The sequence below is a fragment of the Pipra filicauda genome, unplaced genomic scaffold, assembly GCF_003945595.2.
Source record: "Pipra filicauda isolate LSUMZ 115617 unplaced genomic scaffold, ASM394559v2 scaffold8_size5757611_pilon, whole genome shotgun sequence".
NCBI classification, from domain to species: domain Eukaryota; kingdom Metazoa; phylum Chordata; class Aves; order Passeriformes; family Pipridae; genus Pipra; species Pipra filicauda.
Window position 1 is genome coordinate 1,834,122 of NW_024105087.1, and position 25,879 is coordinate 1,860,000.

Consider the following 25,879-nt stretch of genomic DNA (forward strand, 5'->3'; position numbering starts at 1 on the left):
ATAGATGCTTTATTAAAACAAAATTATCTGTGTCAATTCAATTTCTTCCACTGTTTTGCAAAAGTCAGATAATACTGCAGCCGAGTAACTTCATTTCCTTACCTCTTAATCAGCTGGATGACAAACCTAACCTGTTTTCTTTCTGTATGTGTTAGTTTATGTAATAGGTTCTGCATTGTCAGATCTATGCTGAACCTATTGTTTTCAGTAGTAGTCTGATTTGTCCCTGTGATAAGCCCTGTGGAGATGTGATTATTCCAATAAAAATTCATTCAGTTGGAAACCAACCCTCCAGCTGTTTACTCTCACAGTCCCCGAGCTACACTAACACTGTATGGATTCCTTGAACAATATTTAAAGTGGAATCAAAAGCATCTTTAAAACATTTTACTTTAGGCTCTATAACATTGTGTAACCTTAACAATAGATTTCTAGCATCCATGAGGGAACACTTTACAGTTAGACAACTTTGAGCCTTGAATGCTACGTTCATCTTGGTGAAAAGCTGTGGAAACTTTCCGGTAACTAAAGAACACATCAGACAGTAAGATTTCAAGTGTTCGTGTGTGCACTCTCTGTATTGCATATAACAGAAGGTATGCAAGTCTATAAGTTTCTCAGAAGGAAAAACATGTCTGAGTAAAAGCTAAATACTGCCATGCTAAAGCCAGCTCTGTATAATGTATGCAGCAGTTTGCAATTGTAGCTGCTTCAGTGTTCAGCAGCACAGAGACACTGCAAATCTATTACATATGTTCTTTTCCAGGATAAAAAGAGTTTTGCTCTTGAAGGAAGAGCTATACTCTTTGCTTTATTTTAATGTTCTTGGCTTGAAAAGCAAATGATTTGCACTCGCGTTCTTTTCAGTTTGAACATTGTTGGTGTTTTCCGGCTTTGGCAGGTCCAGTTGCCCTCAGCACACCAGCTCAGCTTGTGGCACCCTCAGTAGTAGTGAAAGGCACTCTTTCCATCACTCTTTCTGAGCTCTACTTTGAGGTGGATGAAGAAGATCCTAGTTTTAAGAAAATCGACCCAAAGGTAAGAGATCATTGACCCTGAGCTCTGAGAGATGATGACAAATTACCCAAGACCTTTAATTCTTCACTCGACTTCCTTTACCTCTATTGGTCTGCAGTGTTGCCGCTTTAATAACTTTGTGACTGACCATATATGTTACTGAACTTCACATAGGTGACACCTCCTTTCCTTCTCCTTTTTCTCCCCCTCCCACAATTCGCCCCTACTTGAATGTTAATTAGCTTGCTGTGAATAAAGCTCCAGGGAGATGTCTTAAATAAAGACATCTTGAATCACAGGCCTGTGTGAATATTGGAAAGTTCAAGGAGGCATTTTAGCCCAAATGCTTTGTTTTACTTTCCTGATTTTGTGTGATGGCAATGTAACATAGTGCTAAACTTCCTACTCTCCTAAGTTGTGGTATTATTCTATAGAAGATTTTACGGGGCCTGTTATTATTTATTGTGCCTAAGTAGAAAACATAATTGCCCTCCCGGTTTCTGAACTGACTTGCTTATTTCCACAAACTTGACTTGCTCCAATTTGCTTTTGTTTAAAATTAGTAACCTTCAGTAGAATTCCAATTTCAAAGGGAATATATTTTGCGATTAGCTTAATAAGGGTGCACTTGAATGTTTTCTGCAGTGTCACAGCAGCATTTCAGAAGTATGAGGCAAATGGTAAATATTCTCGCATCCCAACTTAAGCACAGTTGTGGCTCTTGTTTTTTTAAATATCTGCTTAATATTAAACAAGGTAATAATTTCTTTGTGAAGGCTACTATTGGAAGAAGTAGTGGTTTTCTGCTTGTCTGTAGAGAATAGCTTGTGTGTTAAGCATCAGTTCAGTTCTTTGTTCCTACTGAGTAGATTGCTTGTATCTGTATTAAAAATGACATTCGGTTGGAAAGCTGGGATTATCAAATCCTATCAAGGAATAAATTTATTTTGAAAAGCAATGCTCTCAAATTGTTAGAGCTAGATTTTAGTATAATTAATTAACTAAAATTGTGATTTCTATGTGATATCATAAATGAGATTTAACTTTTCTTTTGGTCCTGAAGTATTTTTGAAATATATTGGAAATTATTTCAAGTATGAGATAGTTCTTAAAATTTTGCAATACTTCCTCTTTTCATTATGTTTAACTAAAAGAAGACCACCAAAACTGAAAAACACTTAGTGGTGAAAAGGATATAAATGTAAACTATAAAGTCAGTTTGATATGTTACTGTATTGCGTTTTCCATCTAAAATCTTCTGCTTTGTAATGCATTAGCATGAGAAAAGTCTTACAGATCTGAATTATTCTACATTTTTTACCATGTTTAGCACATAGAGTGTTTGAGTACAGTTACTAATTCTTACCATTCCTGTTACATGTTTTATGGGAGCATTGACATACAACATATATATATTCATCCTCCTTTCTTTTCTCCTGTTTTTGAGTACTTGCTAGTTTGTTTTTTTTTCTTAACTATGAGCAGGCATTCTGTTTTGGCTTGACTGTATCTTTTATTCTGCATCTGAGAGATTTTATTTGGGTTCTTTATAACAGGAGGAGTTGGTTATATGAAATACTGGCTACAACTCTTACATTCTGCTTGCGATTGTTACTTTAGCTGGAGGTCTTAAAAAAGACTTTTTGTAATGTCGGGGGGGCGGGCTAAAAATAAAATCTGAATAATTTTATCTTAAAAACCAAGTAAGGTTACAAAGCAGCTTGTTTTCAAGCATTAACGCCTCCCTGCCCCACCCTCTGCTGAAGTCAATGTACCTTGATAGCGGTGACTGGAGCTGCTATAGAAAATGCCCCTTGGAAAAAAAAAAACGCAAAACCAAAAAACAAAACCCAAACAACTAATCCTCTGTAGCTCAGCAAGCCTGCTTAATTAATGAGGCTTCATTTGTTTGATAAATTTAAGTTCCCCGTATATTTGTCTAAACTACTGAAAAGAAAACATTGTGACAAGTTCCTGAAGGAAAACCTGCCTCACGTAGCGATAGCATCGGCAGCGATACGATCACAGTTTACACGCGAGCTCCGGGCTGTTAGGGGAAGGAAAGGGTAGCCCCGTGGGCTAAGCCCGTTTTGCCGGGTGCTCCAGGATCAGCGCTGGGGGAAAGCGCTCTGATAACTCCCCAGGAGGCTTGCGGAGCTCAGCCGGGGCTGGAGAGGCCGGGAATGCGGCGGCGGGGTCGCCCCCGCGCACCCCGCTCCATCTCCCGGGCTCCTCCCGCAAGGGATAATTTCGTTTTTAACTTAAAGGCAAAAGCAGCTAATGTTTGAATGGGTTTTTCTTTCCGGATCCGTCCAAAAAGAAACGAAAGTAGTCCTTTGGGGCGAGAATTTACATATTTTTACCTCCCCCTTGCTCCCGAAAGGACATGAAAACTTGCTCGAATTGCTCCGAGCCGGCAATTTTTCGGGCGGCTCGAGCGGGTAATCCTAACGTTTTTAAAACTTAGCAATGCGTTCCCGATAAAAATCCTGCCAGTATTTCCAAGTCGTCCTTAGCAATCTTAAAGCGAAATCGCTACGGGAAATCAAGCAGATTTTCTTTGGCTTTGGCAGAGGGGGCTCGGGCGGGGAAGGAGATCGGCAGAGAGCGCCCGGGCGCCGGTGTAGGATCGGGTGGTTTCCTGACGGGTTCCTGCTTATCTCCCCGTCTGACTATGCTGAGGTGCGATTTTATGCTGTACTTAAAAATCTGGGGGAAACAAATGTTTGTTTAAAAAAAATATCGACCGGTTACTCTAAATCGCATTAATTATTCAGGGTAGATCTATACTTCCCTCGTGTCAAAGTCAAATGGGGGTACCGCGTTTGCTCCGGAAAGCGAAAGTGAACAGCAATGAATTTTTAAAACAAAATGCAGCGCTTGAGATTTACTGGGGAAATTTAAAGGAAAAAAAAATTTAAGGAAAAAAATTAAAGGTGACGACTGTAGGGTGGGAAACGGCATGCTCCAATTCTGACTAAATTGTGGCGAGCTTCTGTGCGATGCTTCATATATTCAGAAAATTTAGAATGGAAGTTTAAGATAGTAGAAATATAGCAGATGTTGTCACATTCTGAACTACAGAATATATAAGATTTTTTTATCTTAGATGCCCTCTTTTTTTCTTTTTTTTTGGTAGATGGAAACTAAAGGGAAGTTTAGAAAACGTCAGTCAATATGCCAGGCTGGTCTAGGTGTCGCGTTTAGACTATCTTTACATCTCATGTTTTCGTTTCTACTAAAAAATTTACTTTTGAGGTTCAGAAAGAATCTACTTTCCTGAATTTAAGAACCATTCACGAAAAGTCAGCTTAAAGTTAAAGTAATATTTTTATTACTATTTGCAACAAGTCAGTTGTGGGGCACATAATCTGACCTTGGCACCGAAATACATTTAACATCAGTAAAACTTTTTTAAAGGGAGATTTGTACATACAGTTAAATAATTTTCACTTGGTGACAACATTCAGGCAAACAAGAGAGCATAAGAAAAGGACTATACATGGATTGGAAAATGTACCTTTCGGGTTTCGTTTTGAAGTTGCAAAAGTCCGATCGCTTCTTTTTGTGACATTTTAAAAATTCACATTGGAGGACGGGAGGAGAGGCTCTTCCTTTCTTCCGTGCAAGGCGGTGAGAGTTTATGCCGGGAAAACCGCCGGCAAGTTTTTAAAGGCCGAGCTGCAGGTGGGTGGGGGGGTGGCGGGGGGCGCGTGTCTTTCGCCGCCTCTTTCCGTCGTCGTTCGCGTTAAATAAAAAGTTTTTTAGGCGCTGTTGTTGTTTACGGAGGGCGAGTTTTTGTGCGCGGGGGTGTTAACCCTATAGCTTGTCGAGGCTTTTGGGATTGGTGAGGATTTCTCTGGCTAGCCTCCAGGTCTGTTTGGCAGCGCTTTCCAGGGCCGAGTGGGGTTTGCCCTGAAAGAGGTCTAGGTTGGGCAGGAAGTAGTGGGGGCAGCGCCGGCACTGCAGGCAGGAGATGAGCTGCAGGAGGATGCCGTTCAGCCGGTCCCCCAGGCACGCCTCGTCCCAGTCGGTCTCCCGCGGGTGCTTCTCGCACTCGTACAGCAGCAGCGTCTTCATGTGGTAGTTGTTGAGGGGCTGCCCGGGCAGCTCCAGGTGCCGGTCGCGCAGCGTCTTCAGCACCGAGAGGCACTTGTTCCGACAGCCGCCCATCAGCAGCCGGTTCTCGGCCTCGCCGAACTGCAGCACCCAGGCGTCGCTCTCGGCCGAGCTCTGCTTGCCCGTCAGCGAGTAGCACTCCTTGGAGAGCAGGTTGAAGCCCTCCGCCTTCACCTCCGCCACCCGGTTGGGGCCGGGCCAGGGGATGTGCGGCATGGGCCACTGCGCCGCGCTGCGCGGCCAGATCCCCGTGCACTTGAAGGCGGGCGTGATCTGCACCACGTACCGCTCCCGGATGCGGAGCTTCACCTCGCTGGTGTCCGCGATCATCTTCACCACGTCCCGGTAGCTGCACTTGTCCACGGCCTGGGCCACCAGCGTCTGGAAGCGGGAGCGGATCTTGCGGGCGGACAGGTAGCCCGAGGCGGTGATGAACTCCACCCAGAGGGACATGCTGCGCTTGCGGCCGTCGCTCAGCTTGAGCACGGCGCAGCCCGGCAGGGAGCCGTCGTCCACGAAGTTGAAGACGCCCATCTGGTTGAGGTAGAGCACCACTTCGAACTCGGTGGGCGAGATCACCTCCAGCCCCTCGTAGCGGGCGTCGATCTCGCTCAGGGAGCTGATGAAGCGGGGTTCCTGCACCTCCACCTCCTTCAGCACGTCCGACACGACCTTGCACACCTCCCGGATGGTCTTGGCGATGGCCGCCTTGCGCGCCTGGCAGCGCTCCGTGTAGTATTTGTTGAGCTGGTAGACCAGCTTGGCCTGCGCGGCGATCATGTTGGGGCACAGGTCCGGGCTGTACACCGGGCTCTCGCAGTACGTTGAGGGATCCAATGCTTTAGCGGTGGCTGCAGCTTTGCGGAGGGCACCAGCCAAGTCGCAGACCCCCACCGCCTCCGGGAAGAAGGCGGCAGCGGCGCGCCAGGGAGAGCAATTAAAGAAATCGGGGAGGGCGGCGAAGCACAAAGGAGCGAAGCCCAGCGCTGCCCCGGCGAGGAGGAGGAGCAGGAGCAGCGGGACGGTGCGGGCTAGGCGGCGGCGGTGCCGGTGCCGGAAAGTTTTGGATGGCGATGGGGGCAGGGAAGTCCGCGCTGCCTCTGCGCTCAGGCGCCCACCCCCCCGCGCAGCGACGAAAATGCTGTTTCAATAGTTCATGAAAAAAACCCAACAAAACAGCAAATAAACTTCCCCAGGACTCGCAGAAGGTCCCCGCTGAAATGCCGGTCGGCGGCGAAGTTTAAAACCGCACACGGAACGGGAGGAGGAGAAGAATGCGAGCAATGCCCACAGCGGAAGAGTGAACTCTCTGTCTGTTAGTCTGTCTGCCTCTCTCTCTCTCTCTCTTTCAGTCCGTGGCACCGCCAGAGATGTGCATGAGTTTGGCTGCCGCTCGCTCAGACTGTCAGGGGGTGTTGTTGATTTCCCTTTTCCTGCTGGAGGCGTTGGCTGAACCCGGCTCTGTGGCTGTCTCTATCTTTACGCGCAGACGTGTGCACTTGGTCTGTGATCTCTCATTCCTGTCCTGCAGCTCTATATGGATTGTTGTGAGAGAGATGTATTAGAGAGTTGTTGACGTTGTTGGTTGGTTTTTTTGTTTTGTTTTGTTTTCTTTGCACAAGACTTGTGTTTTATCCTGAGCGGGAGGAGGGCGTAGCTGCCGTGCCTGGGATGGCTTCTCCTCCCCCTCCCCACCCCTGGAGGTGCGCGCCGAGGCTCCCACTCTCCGCGCCTCTCCTGCTGCAGCGCCGTGTGCCCGCGTCCCTCGCTCTCCGTGTCGGCGGCGGTGCCGCCGGGCGCTGTAGTTTATGAATGGGGCCGCGGCGCGGGCGCGGGGCGGGGCCGCGCCGCCAATCGCCGCCGAGCTGTCAGCGGCGCGGCCAATCGCGGCGGGCGGCGGGCACGGCACCGCGGGGGCGCGCACACCGCGCGCCCGCGCGCTCGCCCCCGCCGCGGCCCCGGGGAAAGGGGAAAAGGGAAAGGGGCGCGCCCCGTCCGCTCCGCGCTCCCGGGATCAGCCGGCCTTGGAGTCGGGATGGGATGGGGTAGACAGGGGGAGGGTCTGAGCGGGTTGGGAAAAAAGCTCCCTCTGCAACTTCGCCGTGGAGGCAGGTGAAGGGTGGGTGAGGTGAGCGCGCTGCTCCCTCCGCCCGCTGCGAGGGGACCCGGCGGCAGCGCCAGTGTGTGCGGGGAAAGCGGGAGAGAGGCGGGACGGTGCTTCGCCGCAGGCATAAATCTTATTCCGCTTAATGCTGGGCTTGCAGCAGTGACAGTGAGACCGTCGCCGGGGCGGCGTGGCACGCACCTTGTTTTACTGCCCCCAGTCACCTTAATTTAGATAAATCTCTTGCCGTAAAGTTCTGTTCATTCACTTAAAGCGCAGGATTGAGTTATTCGAAAGGAAACGATATTTTATGCAAGTTTGTATTAATAAGAATATTGAACGATTCGGACATAAAGCCGTAGCTCCGTTACGTCAGTTCGGAGGGAGCCCCCGGGCAGTACCTGCTGCAGAGCAGCCAGAACTGTTTCTCCTGCGGGAACTCAGGCTAACGAGAGGGCACTTTCCTCATCTTCTGTGCTCGGGCCACGGGTGCGTGTGTCCTTGGAGGCTGTGCCCTCCCTTGGACTCTCGCAGCCCTGCCAGGAGCGGGACCGGGGCCGTGACCGTGCGGGACGCGATGTGCCGCTCCCTGCGGAGCCTCCCGTTAACCCGCTCGCAGCGGTGGGGCTCGCTTTTCTTGTTCTTCCCTCCTTTCGCCGCAGCTGGCTGATTTTAATAAAGAAAATATCGCCGTCTGTTTTCTGTGTGCGTTTAAATTAGAAACATGTCTTGTTGCCGACCGTACCGCTAGAAGAAGTACGGACGTGCCCGGCGCCGGTGCGGCTCCGCGCTCCGCGAGGAGAGGATCGGCTCCCTGATTTCCATCCGTGCCGCCGGGGCAGTCTGCACCCGGAGACGGGGGTCTGAGCCCGGTCCTGGCGGGGCCCGGGCGGGCGGCGGTGTCAGGTGTCCCCTCCGGGCCCGGCCCCGTCGGGAGGGAGACGAGCCCAGGGAAGGCTCCGAGGAGAGCAACTTTCAAAGGGATGGGGGAGAGGGGCCAGGCTGCCACGGGGGCAGAGTCGCCGGCGCCGCTGCTCGCACGGTCTCTCGGCGTCCCGGGGATGCGCGGGCCGGAGCGGGGCGCGGGTAAGTGCCGGCGGATCTGCCGCCTCCCCGAGGCCGCTCGGGGTGCTCAGAGGCCCCGGGGCGCGGGCGGCAGCACCGGGCGGGCATCGCCTGCGCGGAGCTTCTCTTGACGGCTCAGCCGGCCGGGCGGAGTAGCGAGGGTCCTACGCCTCGGCTCCGGACGCCCTCCGGCAATTGTAGAGTTATTTAGGGCTACGACTGTTTTTCACACGCCCCGTCGAAGCTCCCGGGGCGGACGGGGGCTCACTCGCCGCCGGTCCGGCGAGGCGCTCTGCACCTCGACCCTCCGATCAGTGGTGGGCAAGAAAGCTCCGCGGGGTCTCGCTTCCTGCAGCCCTGGGGTTTCCCGCGTTCGCGGAGGAGATGCCGGAGCCGTCAGGCGGCCCGGGCAAGGGTGGGGGGACGCGCGTTCCTGTTCTCAGGGTAAAAGCAGAAGGAGGGAACGATTCCCCTCCCACACTCCCCCCCCGCCCCCGTCCGCGATAAGGTGTCTAATGATGTAGCGTTAGTGGTGTTCAGATTTAAAACAATTCATTACCAATTTTCCTGCCTGAGGTTGAAGCTCTAGTAAATAATAAATCAGCTAAACAAAAGCTGACTTTAATTTATTGCCCCGACGCTAATTAGAAACATCATTTGAGCAATAAACTTAAACACTTCCAGCAAATAATGCACGTGAAACCCTTCTCTCCCGTGTCTGGGCGTTTGTGGCCGCACTGCATTAAGACCAGCTTCATCTGTGGCGGAATTTGCTCTCGCCGGGATGAATAATTGAAGGGGGAACAGGATCCGAGGAGGCTATAATTGAAGAGCCCTTGTCACCTCTGCTTTTATGTATGTTAGTGTAGAAGTCCATCAGCAGCTCCTTGATGGTGTATAAAACGAAGTGGCATCCCCTCCAGCAGCAGGAGATACTGTATTCCATTAAAAAGACCGTGTGCGTGTGTGTGCCGCAGAGAGGGAAACTCTCAGGGCTAAAAGCCACTTGAAGTCTTCAGACCGATTGATCTGTATTCCCTCGTTATAATCCGTCTCATCATACTTGAGTTAATGAGGCAGGGGCGGGGGTGATCTGATGGTCCTTGACAAATTCATTAGGGAGGCTGCGGGACATTTTATTTGACTGTTAAACATCGTGTTTGTTTGGTTTAAGCAGTGCCAACATCAGCATGCCGCTGCCTGGAGCTATAGTGTTTTGTTAACGAGGGCTTCTGTAAAAAGATACTGGAAAGGGGACTCGGTGTGCAGTGTTTGCTCTTGCCTTGGCTCCTCCTGCCCCCTCCCGCTCGGTACAGCGGGGAGCTCGAGCTCATGTAAATCCAGGCGTGCAGGCATGGTACGTGCCACGGTATTTTCTTCACGCTGAGGATGGCAAAGTAGCAGCGAAGGGCTGCTATTAAATTTACAAAGACTTTTTCTTTCTTTCTTTCTTTCTTTCTTTCTTTCTTTTTTTTTTCCCCTAAAAGAATGCTATGTGTTTGTATTAACCCTTAAAACAACAGAAGAAGAAAATAGCTCAGAGTTTTAGCAATAAGCACACAAGTTTCTTGCTGTGTTATGATATAGCATACTTGCATTTCATTGCCTATCTGTTCGTTGCTTTATCCACATGGCATATGTTACGTATTTCACAGCCTTTTTATTCTGAACGTTGTATTTTAAGGTTTCTGTAACATGCTGCTGATATAAGGTGTAATTTTTAAGGCAAATCAAAGTTTAATCAAATTGACTTGAGACTATTAAAGGATTTCTGCCAAATCTGCCCTTTTTCTCTCCCTTGGTGAAAGTGAGGGGGAAAAGTGAATTCAGGAACAGGTGGTCCCGAAAGGGTAAGAAGTATTTTTAAGAATAGCATATGAAATATGAATGTGTATGTATATGCTTTGTTCATGGCAGCTTTGTAGATGAGACCCAACTAGCATTCCATTATTTTCTACTTGTTGGTTTCCTCTCTGTCCTTTCATTTAATGGAAACAGTTCTGCAGAAAACGGAGTAATTAATCTGCTCGTGGAACTTAGCATTGTATTATTTTTTTCCTGGAGATCAGTCTTCAAACATCCTCAGCTTTAAGTGCTTTGTAGGACTCTGCTTCCATTTATAGAAGAACAGTATGGGAAAAGAGCTAGTGCCCTTTGCCTGTCGTTTTCATACATTCCTGCACTGCTGATGAAGCTTGAACTGCTGCAGGGAATGTATGGATTTGAAAAGAAATGATTCAGTAATGCACGTTGTGTTTCTCCACAGCAAAACCGGGTTAATAGTTACAGCAAATGCTGCTGTGGGTTTGACAGATAAAATTCCTTTTACATTCAGTGGTATACAGTGTATACCTTTTCTTGAAAGTCGTGGCTTGGCTTTGCTATCTGCTGATCTGTTCTAAGGTCTGTATGTATGAAGTTAGTTGATGGCACATACTGAGGAGAAAAGATGATTTCATTTCTGCACATGTCATTAATGCATCTCGTCAGTTAAGAGTGTTGCATAAATCTTGTACCTTTTTTTCCCATAAAGATTGAATGGTATTGTAATTAAATAATTTATATGTTTCTAAGTCTCCCTTAAATTTCATTTCTTCAGTGGGAAGGAGATAGCTTCCAGCTACTCCTTTAAGTAGCTTACCTTTACTTTCCTGTTCAGTCCTAAAATGTGAACATATTCATAATCTGATGTTTAACCATAAGCAATCTGCCAATGAGGGTTTTCTCTAATGCCTTGAACCTTGAATTAAAGGTAGCATCTTCTCTTTTCTCATAGTGACTGATGGTGACTTCTTTTAGCTCTAGACTGCTTTGAATACCAAATGCTGTTTTGTAAATTTGCCTTTAATAAGCTGGCAATCAGAGAAAGGCAGACATGTGCAGTAAGAAAGAACAATTTTAGTGCTTTTGTAAATTTTTCTTCTTGTTAAAACATCATGTGGGCCTTTTGTTTGGATGCAGTTGGGGTGGGTGCATGCTGTTTCATCCATTAGAAATAACCAAATTCATATATGTTGACTGGTTTTTATTTATAATAATTGATTAATTACATTAATAGCATAACTTTTAAAAAGTATGAGAGCATATGACATATGCTTGATCTCCAGTTGAGTGCAATAACACTTATTTGCTTGAGAAAAATACAAGGTGGACTAGGCAGATAATGTCTTGTCTGGTTCTTAAAAATGCTATGAGGCTAAATCAGCACTTCTTTAAAAGTATGAAAAATAAAAAGATATTATAAGCAAAATTCATGTTTTGGAAACGAAAAAAAAGGATTAATTCACAGGCGTTTGGGCACAGCTTTTCTTTCTGTCAGTAGCTTTCCTACGTTTGGTGCCTTAGATGTTCACATCTCTGAGCATATGCCTGATCATGCCAACAAAGAGTAGCCTGTGTGATCTTATTGGTTAGGCACCTATTTTGAAGATAAAAATCTTCATGCAGCCTAGTCAAGACGAAGCATGTGTGTAAGTTAACCTAAAATTCCCTAAACTATAGCCTTTTAAAATGTCTATTTCTAGCTCCAGAAGTGAAAGCTTCTTGTTTATAAGCTTATGTTTTTAAAAGTGCTTTTTCAAATACCACATAGAGCAATATGAAATCCTCTGATTCTCACCAACCACTGTACAGGTTACAACCTTTCAGGGAGTTTCTACGAGGGAAAGGGTGTTGTGGGTGGAGGGAACAGAGAGGGCTCAATCTTCTCAATAGCACTGGTGACCAGCATGAAATATATTGAGTCTCACTCTCTCCTCCCTGTATTTTAAGATTATTTTGTTTTGATTTTGGATCTGACAGAAAAGGCATGCGATTTTTATAAAATTAAAAAAAAATAATTCCTGTCGAACAGCCTTCTAGCTGTTCCCTCACTCAAATTAAAAGCACAGTTAGAACCCTCTACTTTTCTGTATATTGTACTTCATAGCATTGAAATTTTATCCTTTGAAAATGCTGTTGACATAAAAGTAGTATATTACTAGTTATAAAATCATTGCAGGGGTTATGTTGCTACTTCTAATGAGAGAATCAAATGATAGCTATTCCTATTTTATATCTTGCTGTGCATATCTTATTTCAAAATAACTTCTTCATGTTAATAAGCTTCTTTCTTTTTAATTTTCTTATGAATTAAGTAAAACCTGTACGCAAAGTAATTCAAGGTACCATCTCCTGGTGCTGGAAAGGGGAAACTGTATTGGCTCAAATAATGTATAGAAGCCATCTGCATAGCTTAATTGAAATAATATTTGGTGATCTAAGAGATGGAAATTGTTCCTTTTCTTTAACCATCTGAAATAAAACTAGGATGTAAACCAGCTGTCTTGGCCTATGGAAATCAAGGTTCTGCCAGTCTGTTTCTTTTCTTCATTTTCTACTTCTATCTTCCTTTATTATCTTCGTATCCCAAGGAGTCTTTCTTATTTTCTAGCTGGTTTTGTCTGCAACAAGGGGCTGGGTTGCTGTGTTTAAATAGACTCTGGATAGAGTGAAAAATCTTTGATCTATGGCTATGACTGCTTCCAAATGATTTGCTTGCTGGGACTGGACACTGTCCATGCCCTTTCACTTCACTATCAGATAGGCACACAAAAAGGACTTGACATGCTACCAGATGCATAGTTAATCATTGCATTAGGTCTGTAAAGGGGACCATCCAGACTCAATTAGGTCTACCATTTTTAACTAGTGTTTGCTCTGTAGTTTGTTTGGAGTGCGATATTAATTCTAACTGCTGTTCTGTTTATTTAAAAGTGCTTTAACGCAGTTCTGTGCTTTTATTTTCGAGGAGTTTTCTCTGCATTTGTGCTGTTTGATGCAGATTTAGAACACGATGTTACAGTGTAACAAATATTATTGCAGTGTAACATATTATCTGAAGTTTTAATGAAAAAAGGTTTTGCCTTTCTGTAATTCGGCAGTTTTCCTTTCTCAATACCGATATCTAAAAGTATATTTGAAATAAGCTAAATGCAGCAGCTGGCATGTATTGAGGCAGCGTTCGGAAGTAAAGCTTACAAGGATATCTGGATTTTTGGAACTGAGTCTTAAACTTTGAAAACCAAACAGCAGCATTTTTCCTATCACTTACTTACCTAAGAGCTCATTCTTATGTCTGGCACCGTGTGCTTTTGTGTGAGAAGGATATTAAGGGTACATGAGTTGAAAAGGCTCAGCTGTAGGGTAAAAAACATTAGTTAAATTATTGCTATGAATCTTGCCTGGGATTTCTAGGACTAGTTTGTTATATTTACATTAACAGCTGTTAACTGTATGCACTGAATAAAGTGCATTGGAAATTCCTAGCTTTCTCAGAGTTTCAAAAAAGTAGTATTAATTGTAGTTCATAGATGTGGCCAGTCCTTTCATGGTATGAAGAAGCTCAAGTGTTCAAATTGTAGAAAGTGTTTTGCTCACTCATGCTGTCTGCATTTTACAGTAATGCTGATATTGAGGATGGTAGGCCTATGGAAGCAGGAGCATAAAAAGACATAAAATCAGTTTTGCTTGAAAATTGATATATAAGAAAGGAGCGCTAATCAGAGACTTTAAAAATATTTTCATTTGGGTTTAATATTTGTTTATTTATTTATTTTGGAAGAAAGGAGGAGCAAGGCATTCATCCATTAAATTTTTTTTAAAATCAATATATAGTTACTAAAGCTTTTGTATTCAACTTCAGATTATAGTTCAGCCTTCACTTTGGATTTGAGATTTCTTGGTTTAGTTCTTTGCTTCATGGTTGTCAATATTCTTTGAAGGAGGCCAGATGCATTAAAATGTAACATTTATCATTTAGTTGTAGTCACAGGGATATTTAGGAGTTGCTAATGGACTTCCAAGATGCAGGATGTACTAGTGATTGCTGCTCAGAAGTGCTAGTTAGGGCTCTCCGGGGATTTTTAAATTATTTATGACTACCTGCTGCTCCAAAGTACAGGTGTGTGCGTGTGTATAAGCCATTAATGATTCGTATTGATGTGTATAAATATTCAACAGAGAATAAACCTAATACAGGAGTTCTTAAGAGGCATAGGCAGGTGGCTTTTCCCCGTTCATCATCTGTCTTGGAAGTTCATTCTAACTGGCATCTGCGTGCCAGAGTGCCTAGGAAGGGGAATTGTTTATATGTACTTTGTGGTTTTCCAGAGTGAGAACTTGAAAGAAAGTGGGACTTGAAATGTGTGGTCATTTGTGAATTTATGTTTTATCTCCCTTCACTTGAAAATTTATGAGGAGAGTGACTTAGGGTGCTTGCGTTGTGTGTTCCAGGGCTTGCCCCCACTGATAACACCCTTGTTGGCGTGAAAGTGCAATGCAAATTATGACAGTTACAACCTTCTGTTTTGTTTAACCTGTCAGTGGATTTCCTGGCTCAGTGCTGAGGGCAATGGCGTGTTCAGCTAGTTCCATATTCACCTAAACTTAAAAGGTCAGGTTTCTACAGGCAAGCCTAGTCAAAGCCTAATTGATGAGGAGGGCAGGGGGACAGAATTTACTGTTCTGTTGGCTAGTTTCATATCGTTAGGTTGTCCTGAAAGCATCAGGCAGTCACAGCCCCTTTCATGTAAGTGCTGACCCTAGACAGGAGCTGACAATCAAAGGAGGCAGCCACAGGAACCGGTGCAAGTAGGCTATTGATTTTTCAGTTAGGTCTAAGTAGTTTGTAGTATGGGTAATGGGTGACAGAGGCAGGTATGTCATTATCAATGAGCTCCAGAACAGTAGCGACAGCCCCCTCTCATATTTCCTTCAGCACTGACAGTCTGCATCCTGCAGTGGTCAATAAATCGCCCAACCTTTTACTGACAAGTGACTTGAAGGTGGGGGTAGGAGTCAAAGAGCTAAACTTCCGTACTTGAACTTGACATGGATGCAGAGCAAGGATCTCGACATCTGCGTTCCTGGCTCGTCAGGCAAAGAGCCGAGGAGAGCACAGAGAACAAAGCAATGGTGGGTGTGCGGCCGAAGAAGCTTAACTTTATCTTATGCCCTCTAGAAAGTCAAAGATTTTCTCGAGTTCAAGTAAAATAGCTTCAAACACCAGCTTTCTGTAAGCAGGGTCTGGTTCAGTAGTTAATTTAGGTTACCATGGCAGGGCTTTGTTTTTACTTTAGTATTGCTCTGCATTTAATCAAGGTTATGCTGCCACAGCAGTACAACAATCACAGTCTGCCATTCAAAATCCGCTTTTAATTCCTAGTTTCCTCTTCTTAAATTTCATATATGGAGACTAAAGAGATTGAAGGTTTCTTATAAATCCAAAGTGTTAGCAATACAGTTTCTATTCTGACTACCAATGCTGTTTTGGGTCAATAGTGGAGTACCAAATACTTTAGGAAGCTGAATAAAGTTTTTATTACTTGGATTTTACTAGCTGTGATTTCTGAATTTAATAGAGGTAGATCCAGATTTTAGCTTTACACTTAATTAAATTCTGAAAGATATTGAGAGAACATAAAAATTGTAATAAGTGGTGGTTTGTTTTTTTTTTTTTTTTAAATATACTTGTATGGAAAATCAAGTTAAATGAACTTATGTATCTTAATCTGAATCTCATGAAGTTTTCTAATGTTGTTACTTTATTTGAGGGATGTAAGTTATCTGCATTTTTTCAGAAGCTGGAATTCAGTCAGGTTTTATGCTGTGCACAGATGTTAACAAAATAGCATGTGCTTGTAATTAAAAAAAATCTTTAGACAAATTGAAATAAAGCAGAAGAGTAAATGTTTTGAAAAACTTCCTTAAAATAACTCATTGCTATGGTATCTTGTTCAACAATGTTTGTAATGTTACACAGAGCAGGAATCTGAGACCCTGTACATTGAATAGCTGCAAAGTATCATCTGTGACCGAAACTTTTTCATCTGTCTGCATCAGCTAAAGCCCTTTTCTTTGTGGCTGGCTTTTTAACTGCAAGAGCAATGTTGATACAGGCTCAAGAACTGAGGTTGAAATTTATCACTGGATTATGAAATCCTTTAAGAAATATTTGTATAAGCTAAAAACCTGAGTACCTGTACATTTGGAGCAGTTATGAAATTATATGGTTATAAAAAAATCTGTTTAGGTATTGTTACATCTGCCTATTGAACAATGCTTTTAAAAAGGGGCTGTCTAGCTGTCTTCCGGAGGAAAAAATTTTGCATTAATTGGACCGAAAATGTGCCAGGTTGTTTGAACCCTTTGGTATTTAATGGGAGTTTTTCCTCTATCAGTTGTTTTCTTCATCTTGCAAGGCCTTTTTTTCTTGTTAAAGTAGGTAAAAAGTCCAGCCATGCAGTGTGAATCTTATCTTTTCGTGTAAACAGGTACAGCATCTTTTACTGTATTTTTAGTGTTGCTGGCATGTTGTGCTATTGCAGAAACGTAAAAAGGAGCTGTAGAAAGGCGACAAATTAAATTTTCATGAAAGAAACCCCTAATCAGCAGTGACAGGGTAAGAGAAAGATGATTGCCACTTGGTCATTGTGGAGAGGCACTTAGACTTGGTGTCAGGGCTTCTGTTAATGATGACTAATGTCTTTCTTGGAGAAAACGCATGCTCAAACATGCTCCAGTCCAGAAGAAGAAGGGGGAGACAGGCACGATGAAGGAAGAAGGCCGTGAATCCTAAAACAAAAGCTGAGGTCTTCAGATGAAAAGGGTGCAGTGTTTTTGCAATGTCAGAAAGCACAGCTGTGAAACTGTTCTTGTTGCGCTCTTTAAGAAAAAGAATAATAATGATTAAAAAAGTATGTATACAGACATACACGTGCATATCGTGGGCTACCTGGTATCTGCTTTAATTGAGAAGGGAGACAGTGATGACACTGGCATGTAGGCACACTAGTCAGAAGTAAACAGGCACATTTTATTGCTCTTCTGTTAATGAAGCTTGCTTTTTTAAAAGAACAAAAGCTGATGCAATATATTCTTTCCTAAGCACGGTGCTGTGTTCTGAATAAACCTTCCATAGTCAAATGTAAAATGACTCAAAAGACCTTTTTCAAATCTTCAAGCTTTGGCTGTTAGGTATATTGGCAAAAAAGAGGTGGCATGTGTCATTTCTTCAGCTTTTCCCTAAGTGAGACCTTTCAAAAGGGCATTTGCAATGCTTGTCATATTTTTTCATATACGTCTTATTGGCCTGACAAGTCTAGAGGACCATGAGAAAACAGATGTCATTGCATTCAGACAACACTAATTACTCTGGGATTTTTGCAGCCTCAGTGCCCGCATGTAACTGTCGATTATGACTGTTTATGTGGCCTATCATGGGTACACGTTGCACATTCAGATGGTACCACTAGTCTTTGTGTTTCCTATTATCACACAATAAGATGTAAAAATCAGCAACAAGCACCGCAACAAGGAAATGCCTTAGTGTGGGACTTTTACATGTTTAAAATGCATTTTGTTAAAGATTGCATTCACAGTCCTTATTAGATTTAAGTGTTTTAGCATCTGTTTACTGACAGGAGAGCAGTGCAGTGGCTGTCAGTTTTCACCATGGTTCTTTATGTTTGCAGGCTTTCATTTTCTGCAATTGTATAAACATTGCCTGAAAAATGCTGATTGACCCAGCAGTTGTCATAAATTTCCTCTGTCTAACCTTCACACTGAACTGAGAGATTTTTCTAATGTGTCACAGTTTGCTTTAGAAACCAACAGCCTCATTCTCTCACAAACTGATTTGTTGATATTTTCTTGGTTAAATTTTCTTAGCCACTCTGTGATTTCAGAATCTATTCTTCCTCTGTAGCAATAACTGCTGCATGATTTTTTTAACACAAAGTTCAAACGGTGGTCACGTCGTGGCCTTTCTTTGTACGTTATCTAAAATTTGAATTTGGGTACACATTTCATAAGCAGAACAACCAATGTTAATCACAGATTGGAAAATGAAAGCTCCAATAATGTAACTTCATATGCTGATGAAGCAGAAATAGAAGCAGCTTTATCAAAGATGTATGATGAGATAAAACTGCAGTCTCTGCTGTACAGTTATAGTAATTATGACTAATGAACCGTCCAGTCTGGATGAAATGGCATGCCCACAGGGACTGTGGCCAATCAGTTGTGACTTATGCAAGCTGAACAAAACATTGATGGTGTTCCAGATTCCGTATAAGAGCAGGAAGTGTGGTCTTTGTTTGGAACATCAGCTTTGTCAAGTTATTTTCAGCAGTTTAGGAATAAACGGCATTAGTAAATAAAGTCTTAAGGACTAGGGTTTGTTGGGTTTTAAAATGGGCGTAAAGAATTACGATTTGGTGTGATCAAATATACCTGAATAAAACCCCCTGTGTTGATGGCACGTTCCTGATGCAATATACTTCAAAGTTGTTCTGATCATCTTGCTAATCTAAGTCATGGGAAGCACATGTTATATTGTAATATGCTGAGTACAATGGGAGTGAAAGATGCAAAACACGTGAATATAGGCATGTATCTATTCAGGCTTACTGTGGTAATTTGGTTTTTTAACAAATTTGCTTGAGACCTGATACTTTCATTTTAATTTTGAAGCACTCTGCGTTTTAAACCAGTCTGTGATTTGTAAGTGGAAGAAGATGAGTGCTTCATAGTGTTAATACCAGAAAGACAATTTTTTACAGTAAGAAGGTTAAATCATATCATCAACATAAAATGGAGCTTCAGTAGTTTTGATGAAGTATAGACTAGAGAGTAATAATTTGGAGCCAGCTTATTTTTATGAAAAAGAATAGCCAAATTCTGAATGCTAAAATGCAGAATATATGGGGACTTCTGAATTCAATTTTAAGGTAACAGCAGAGCAGAAAGGATGCTTTTCTAAACATAAGTTTGTGCTAAGTTGTTAAGGCCCAGTCTGTAAGCAGTTGTGGATCAGCGAATGTTTGAAGGATTTGAGAGTAAAATGATCAATATTTTACAGATGTTAGTGATACACTGCAATCCATTTACCACTTCTGTTATTTCTATTTTGGAAGTGTCCAGAGATACTGCAAGGGATCTACTAAGAATCATAATCCTTTTCTTTTGTCTTTCAGAAGAAAGCATACTGCATTAAATATTGGAAATGTGAAAATATTGTATATGTATATAATGTTAAGATAAACTATGTTGATAAGTAAACTCTGAAAATAACCACATTTGGGTTGTGCTAAATAATTATGATTGAGATCTTTGAAGAGTGTGGCGCTCTTAAGTATGAGTCTCTTCCACGATGTCATTTCAGAATCAATAGAATGCAATGCATTATGTACATTATCTAATTTTACTGCACAGAAAGTTGCATTACAGTCACTTTAATGACTGTATCAAGATTGTGCCAGTGAAGTCAGGACTGAACTTTTTAGGTGATGTACAAACATACAAAACTAATTCTCATTCTTTCAAAGAGTTATTATTTAAAATATTTTTAAAAGTTATTATTTAAAAGATTTAAATATACAGAGATTATATATACATATATGTTATAAGAATATTTGGAAGAAGTATTCGTATGTATTAAGATGAAGCAATAACTTTAGGTGGTGTTTTTTGAGGAGCCCTCAGAGTACAGTTCTGCCATTTTCTTATGAAATCATTGGTAAAATTCCTATAAAATTATGCCAGCATGGATCAGCTTTTTATGTATTTAGGACATCCATTGTTTTCACTTTGTTACCCTCTATAGATCTGATCACATTATTGGTGTTCAACAAGATGTGCTTCTAAGTAAAATACCTTTTATCTTCCTGTTGCTATGTGTATTTGTGTACAACCATAAGGTACCTTGTATGTTGTTAGTTTTATTTGGGAACCATCTTTTTATGTGAGAGGGGCTTAATCAGCTTTTGTTCCTGTGTGCAGCTTCCAAAGTCTTCAGAAAGATAAGGCTTTCTTAGGAAAAGCAAACTGTGTCTAGTATTTGATATTGGTGAGATGGTGTTCTGCTCTGTGTAATTTGCATAATAAACCAGCAAAAATCAAGGATGGGTTTATTGAGGACTGATTCTCATATATAAATTCAGAATTGTGTAATTGTTTGCATCTTGAAACTTGTTAGCTCCTTTTGGCATCTTCTTACCTACCACAAATTATATTCATGGCATGTGACAATTTGAAGACTGATTATAAACTATTTCTGTGCTGATTTAAATAGATTTTACTCTTGTATTCTTCTCCTAAATCTCCTGGCGAAACACATTTTCTGTTGTTTAGGTATTGTATGCTGATCAAATGGTTTAATGACCTGCACTCTGAGAAAAAGAGATTTTAATGGAAACTTGTTTTGAAAGAGCCTTTTTCTAAAGAAACCTCACTGATTTTTGCTCTTTGCTAGTGCATGAGCATGTGAATTTTTCACTGATAGGAAAATTCCTTCTTCCCATTCTTCAGAATATTCTTCCTGCCATTTTGTTTTCTCAGTTGAATTAAATCAAGGCAAAGAAAGAGCTACCTGCTTAGTGGTCCCCCTGTCTCATGTCTGATACACAGCAGGCAGAATGGAAACCTTCAGCTTCCCCCTGTTGTGTGAGGATTGGTTTTGCTTACCTGTGATCTTGCTGTGCTCTCCCATAGTGGCATGTAAATCCCAAATGGGATTTCTTCGAGCTGCTGGGAATGTTCTCTGCCTCAGTTTCTTGGTGTAAAAAAATGTATATCAGCTTTTGACTGAGATACAATTTGGTTAATAATTTCAATTGTTTTTGGTATGTTGGGGATTCCAGAATTAGAACTGTTGCTGATTTTCCCATAGGCTTTCATGTTAGAGTCTTTGTGTTGACTGGTGCTTATGGTAGGAATAAATTGATTTTCTGATTTGGGAGACAGATCAAAATAGAAAGTTACTCTTCAGTGCAGGAAATTTAGCATTCAGTGCAAGTGAGAGCAGCTGGGTGGCTGCTTTAACTTCTTCTGCCTTGTAATGACTATTACAGAACAGAGTTGGTCAGACCAGGTTGTCCTACGTACCTTATCCATCCCAAATATATCCCTAATTAGTCATATGCTTCAGTCAGGTGTAGGAAAAGCTGGTGAAAGTGTGATTGTGTTGTCTTTGTCTAAGATTTTCCTTGTAACAAGGTGTCTTCAGTTGCCCATTTAGGGAAGACTTGTCTTATTTGCAAAGTTCTGGCAATCAGAGGGAACCTTTAAAGGTTTAAAGATTTGCCTCCTTTACTCTTGATCTGCTTTCTAAGCTTACCTGTGCTGATCTAAGTCCACACTAACTCATTTAACTCATTTGTATTACATCATTAGAAAACAAAGAAGATCCCAGCAGAGTCAGAAAGAAACTTTTTTCACATTATGTCAATTTTGAGGTCTTATTTTTTCTGCTGCCCCTGGAATCAAAGTCAAACTTCAAAAAATGTATGTGAACTAGTGTTATTAAAAAAAAAAAGTGAAGTTAAATGTTTCTTTTTTTATTTTGACCCCTTGGCTATAAGTATCAATCACCTAGCACTTTTTGGGGTGGAAGGGGAGAATGATAACAGAAAGCAATAATCAATAGCCTCCAAAATTTAACTAAGCAGTCAAAAGCAAGGCATTTTTTGAATCAAAACAAGAACATTTCATTCTTTTTAAAAATTGATTTGAAACCTTTCCTTCACACAGTGTTGAGTTTGACTAATAAAAAGTAATATTTTTCATGGGCAATTTCTGCTTCAATTGATATACAAAAATTTGACATAAAATTTTACCAGTCAGTGGAGGTAGATATATATATACATATCTCTCAATGAAAATTATATTTCAGAAATTTTTTACTCTCTCTACAGTTTAGCGCTTGTATTTTGCATCATAGGTATTTGTTTTTCAAGGGTATTACAATTCTGCTACCTGCTGAAGTCTGGATTCTAGATATTTTTGTGGTTCTGTCTCCTACCTCTCATCATTTTAAGCATTATATTTAACCTTAAATGTTTTTTATTTCTCTTTCATATGAAGCAAATATTAAAATCCTGTGCTCTCTTGTTGCTTGTAGGTGTTGCTTTGCTTTTTTTCCTTAATTCTAAACTACTAAAATAAATATCACTCCCAGTGTGTAGTATTAATCTTTCAGAAGTTTGTCCTGTACTGGAGAAAATAAATAATTAGAGATAGGTATAAGGTGACTGATGTGTAGGTGTAAATACTCTGTAGATTTAAACAAGCTGCATGGCAACTCTAGGTCTCTTTTGAGGTAGTCATGAAAACTTAAATTGTGTGCCTCATATATTTAAGGCCAGTGAGCCTATATGATTTTATTAATGTGCTATAAATCTTATATTCACGAGCAGTGTTTACTACTGTGCAGTATATTTAAAAGAAAATTTATGCCTCACTGCAGAAGGAAGGTAGGCTAGTGAAAAAATGCAAGGGTGGATCTCAAACATTTATCCAAATCTGACAAGTATTTGCAAAGAATTTGCTCCTGTAAATTTCTGCTGAGAGCAAATGATACGTATTCTAGCCTCGATTTTAATAAAATCCATAAATATTTATTTATTCATACACAGGTAAAGCAAGGGCATGTCTTTTGTCACTGTGTATACACAAGGAACTTTTATGTGTTCATGTATGACACACTCTGGACCATAGGATGAGCTTTTAATTCTGTTTTGAAGCAGACCGTTCTTCAATTTAGAGTAGTACCTGGAAGACCTTACTGGAGACCCTGGCCACTTTTCTGGAGGAATATTGATTTTCTTTGTGAGGTGTATCTTGGCAGTCCTTGGCCACATGCATCTTTCCCTTCATATTCCCTTTCTTCTGGACCCAACAGCATTCCCTAAGCAAAATGGATGGGTTGTTACACTAACTCAGTGTGTGAGTTAGGATGAGTCACAGAAACTCAAGACAGGTCATGTTCCGTTTAGAAGACTGGTTTGATCATCTTTTGGTAAACTACTTGTGTTTTCCTCCTTTATAGCACCTAGGAAAACTCTCTCTCTGGTCTCTAGGGAATGACAGGAAGTCACTGCAGCTGTGATTCACTCCACTAGTGAAGCTGCCTGCTTGAAAGTTACTTGCCTATAGCTGTTGAAAGGGCAGTGGTTATTTCACCAAGGAAGCATTTTTTATTTGTATGGGTGCATGTAGATTGTACAAAAAAAATACAGTTAATGTACCGTGTGTAACCTTCCACGCTCCCTAAGCTTGCACTTCCACCTTGCAGTGGTTAAAATATTAGTCAGCAATACAAAACAGGTATTCTGGATGTCTTAAGAGCTGTTAAGAGCTTTGTTATGCTCTTCATGCTTTTATACTCTTTATAATTAAATATCAGGTTCTCGTGCCTTCTAAAAAGAAGGCATATGCACTTTACTATGCAGCTTTCTGTTGTATGGATAACAACAAAAACAATTCTCACAAAAAAATTAAAAAAAAGATTGTGTGATGTGTAAAAATTTACACCTTGACATACTTGTCACTGGACTCACTCTTATAGATGTGTGGTTCTATAATTAGTTTCTTAACATGTGGTGTTAGTGATTATTTCTCTAATTATTACTGTGAGTATTAAAAAAATCTAAATAGCCTCAGTAACGGGAGTTCTTTTGCAGATTTTTTTACGGAATGTTTTTGCAGTTTTTTTGGTCCTTCAGAAACTTTCTGCAACCTTCAGAAATTTCTTAAAGAAAAGCTATTTATTTTGCTATGTCCTGTCAGTATGGTGAGGAAGAAATAAATGGGACATTATTCTACACCAAGCTGTTTGGGGTTCCCTGTTTTGTTTGTGTAATGTTGTGTCTGGGGGTAGAAAAGTTCGACTTGCAACTACATACTCCCTCAGGTAGCATAAAGGAAATCTGGTCTGAGCTGCTGTGGTCCTGCCGTTCCTGCTCTGACTGACACTGTACGAGCTCTGCAGTGTGTGCTGAGCCAGTTCAGCAGGCTGTTGGGCTTAAAAAAAAGAGTCCCCCCACCCTAACAGAGCCAATTTTCAGCTGGTTGAGCTCCCTGAAATAGTTTTCAGTATATCATTACCTGGTATTTGTGCTAGTGGAAGATATGTTTGGTACAGCAGTTGTTTGACCAGGGAGAGTGATACTGCAGCAGTCTGGATTTATGTTTGCTTAAAGAGCTGTGGAAATGAATCTCTCAGACTGCTTTTCACAAGGGTTGCTCTCTTGTACGTCCTCTGGATTGTAGGAAGTGTTACAGGTTTTTCACCTGGAAGGTAAAGTCATCTTTCCCCCAGGCATTTTGTAGACATGAGACTTTGTATATAATTTTTTATTTAATTTGGCTTGTGTTACAAATGACAATGAGGATCTTTCATGTTTGGATATACACTCCACCATTTTGCTGCATTCCTGTTAGCCCTTCTGAGTTATTAAAAGATTGTTCTTCTTCTTTTGACCCCTATGACACAAGCTTTCAACCCCTGCAGCTTTTTGGACATGTGTTCTGTCACCCTTTGGATACTCTGGAGAACATGGAGGAGAATTGAGGCATGCACTAATGTGCCCTAGTACCCTAGTTTACAGATTTATTATGCTCCTGGGAGAGCAATGCCTTGATGTATCCTATTATCTTGAAATCATCCTTAACTCAATCCAGGCTAGGATAAAATAGAAATAAAGGTATTTCTTTACAATGTTCAGAATGGAAAATGCAGTTAAGTGCGTTTATAAAAAATAGGGGTGAAGAAATAAAATAGAAGGGCCCACTTGCACAGAGATTAAGTCTGAAAGATTCTCTCTCATGGATACAGCCTCTCTGTTGACTGTGACTTGAGACATAGGTAGGGTATGTAAAAAGGGAGGATCATTGCTATGTTTGCATATGTCAGGAAATCATCTACAGCAGATCAGCTGGATCCCTAGAAGGAAACCTTCAGGTTGAAGAAATGCCTTCCAGTGACCCGGAGTAACCAAGACGAATCTTTGGCATGCAGTAAAGTGGTGGGAGGCACATTTGGACCCCCAGGATTCTTGAATAAGTTTCATAGCTGGATTCAGTGGACACAGGTATGAATTCTTTCAGTCTGGATTGCTAGTGTAGTATGCATGTTATACACCAGAGACTGAGTCAATATTTTCTGGGGACATCTGTGATATGAAAGTTTGACTAAAGAGCATGTGAGTTACTGAAAAAGCAGTTGAGTTTGCTTGCATTTCAGAGGGTTTCTTTGGTATAAATACACAGGTTGAAAGCAAAGATGGTCTCCTGTGGGGTGTTATAGTTCATTCAGGGTAAGAGGTAAACACTTGGTTGCCCCACAGGCAGTGTAACATCGTGTCCTATTCTGCAGGTCTTTGGTGTGAAGCCTGATGAGTAAGTGTGATACACAGATGCATTGTATGAGTTTCAGTGGCAAGATAATTTGCTGTCACAGACCAGAGAGCAGCTGTACTGGACCTACTTTGATCCATGTCACGCATTTAGTCTTACGGAATGTTGGCACTACATAACTGAGAGCCCTGAGCATTTTCCTTGAGCATCCTCATTGTCTTCATTTGCAGTTAATAAAGCATGGGGTACACAGTACATGAAGATGTTGGTACATTTATTTGGATTGTGCCTCCGTGGACTGCCCAGGACTCTGTATATTTGCTTTGTGAACATTTAAAGTAGGTGTTCGTTGTTGTCACTCAGAGTGAGTTGGTACCTCTATTTCACCTGTTCTAAGTT

At 41.9% G+C, this 25,879-nt stretch overlaps 2 protein-coding genes across 3 annotated transcripts in view; one reads left to right on the top strand and one right to left on the bottom strand.

Annotated features, from left to right (window-relative positions):
- LRBA (LPS responsive beige-like anchor protein) overlaps positions 1-25,879 on the top strand; it is a 402,048-nt gene that overhangs the window by 221,452 nt on the left and 154,717 nt on the right. For both annotated transcript variants that reach the window (XM_039391039.1, XM_039391040.1), the window contains one exon: positions 902-1,038. In XM_039391039.1, the coding sequence (XP_039246973.1) occupies positions 902-1,038 (137 nt within the window). The remainder of the gene's footprint in view (positions 1-901; positions 1,039-25,879) is intronic.
- Positions 4,329-6,188, bottom strand: MAB21L2 (mab-21 like 2). Its single transcript, XM_027732842.2, has one exon. The coding sequence runs from the start codon at positions 5,914-5,916 to the stop codon at positions 4,837-4,839; it is 1,080 nt and encodes a 359-aa protein (XP_027588643.1). The 5' UTR covers positions 5,917-6,188; the 3' UTR covers positions 4,329-4,836.

What these genes read in the sequence shown, in the direction of transcription:
- MAB21L2 (XM_027732842.2), bottom strand. Translation starts at nt 5,916, where the DNA reads ATGATCGCCGCGCAGGCCAAGCTGGTCTACCAGCTCAACAAATACTAC.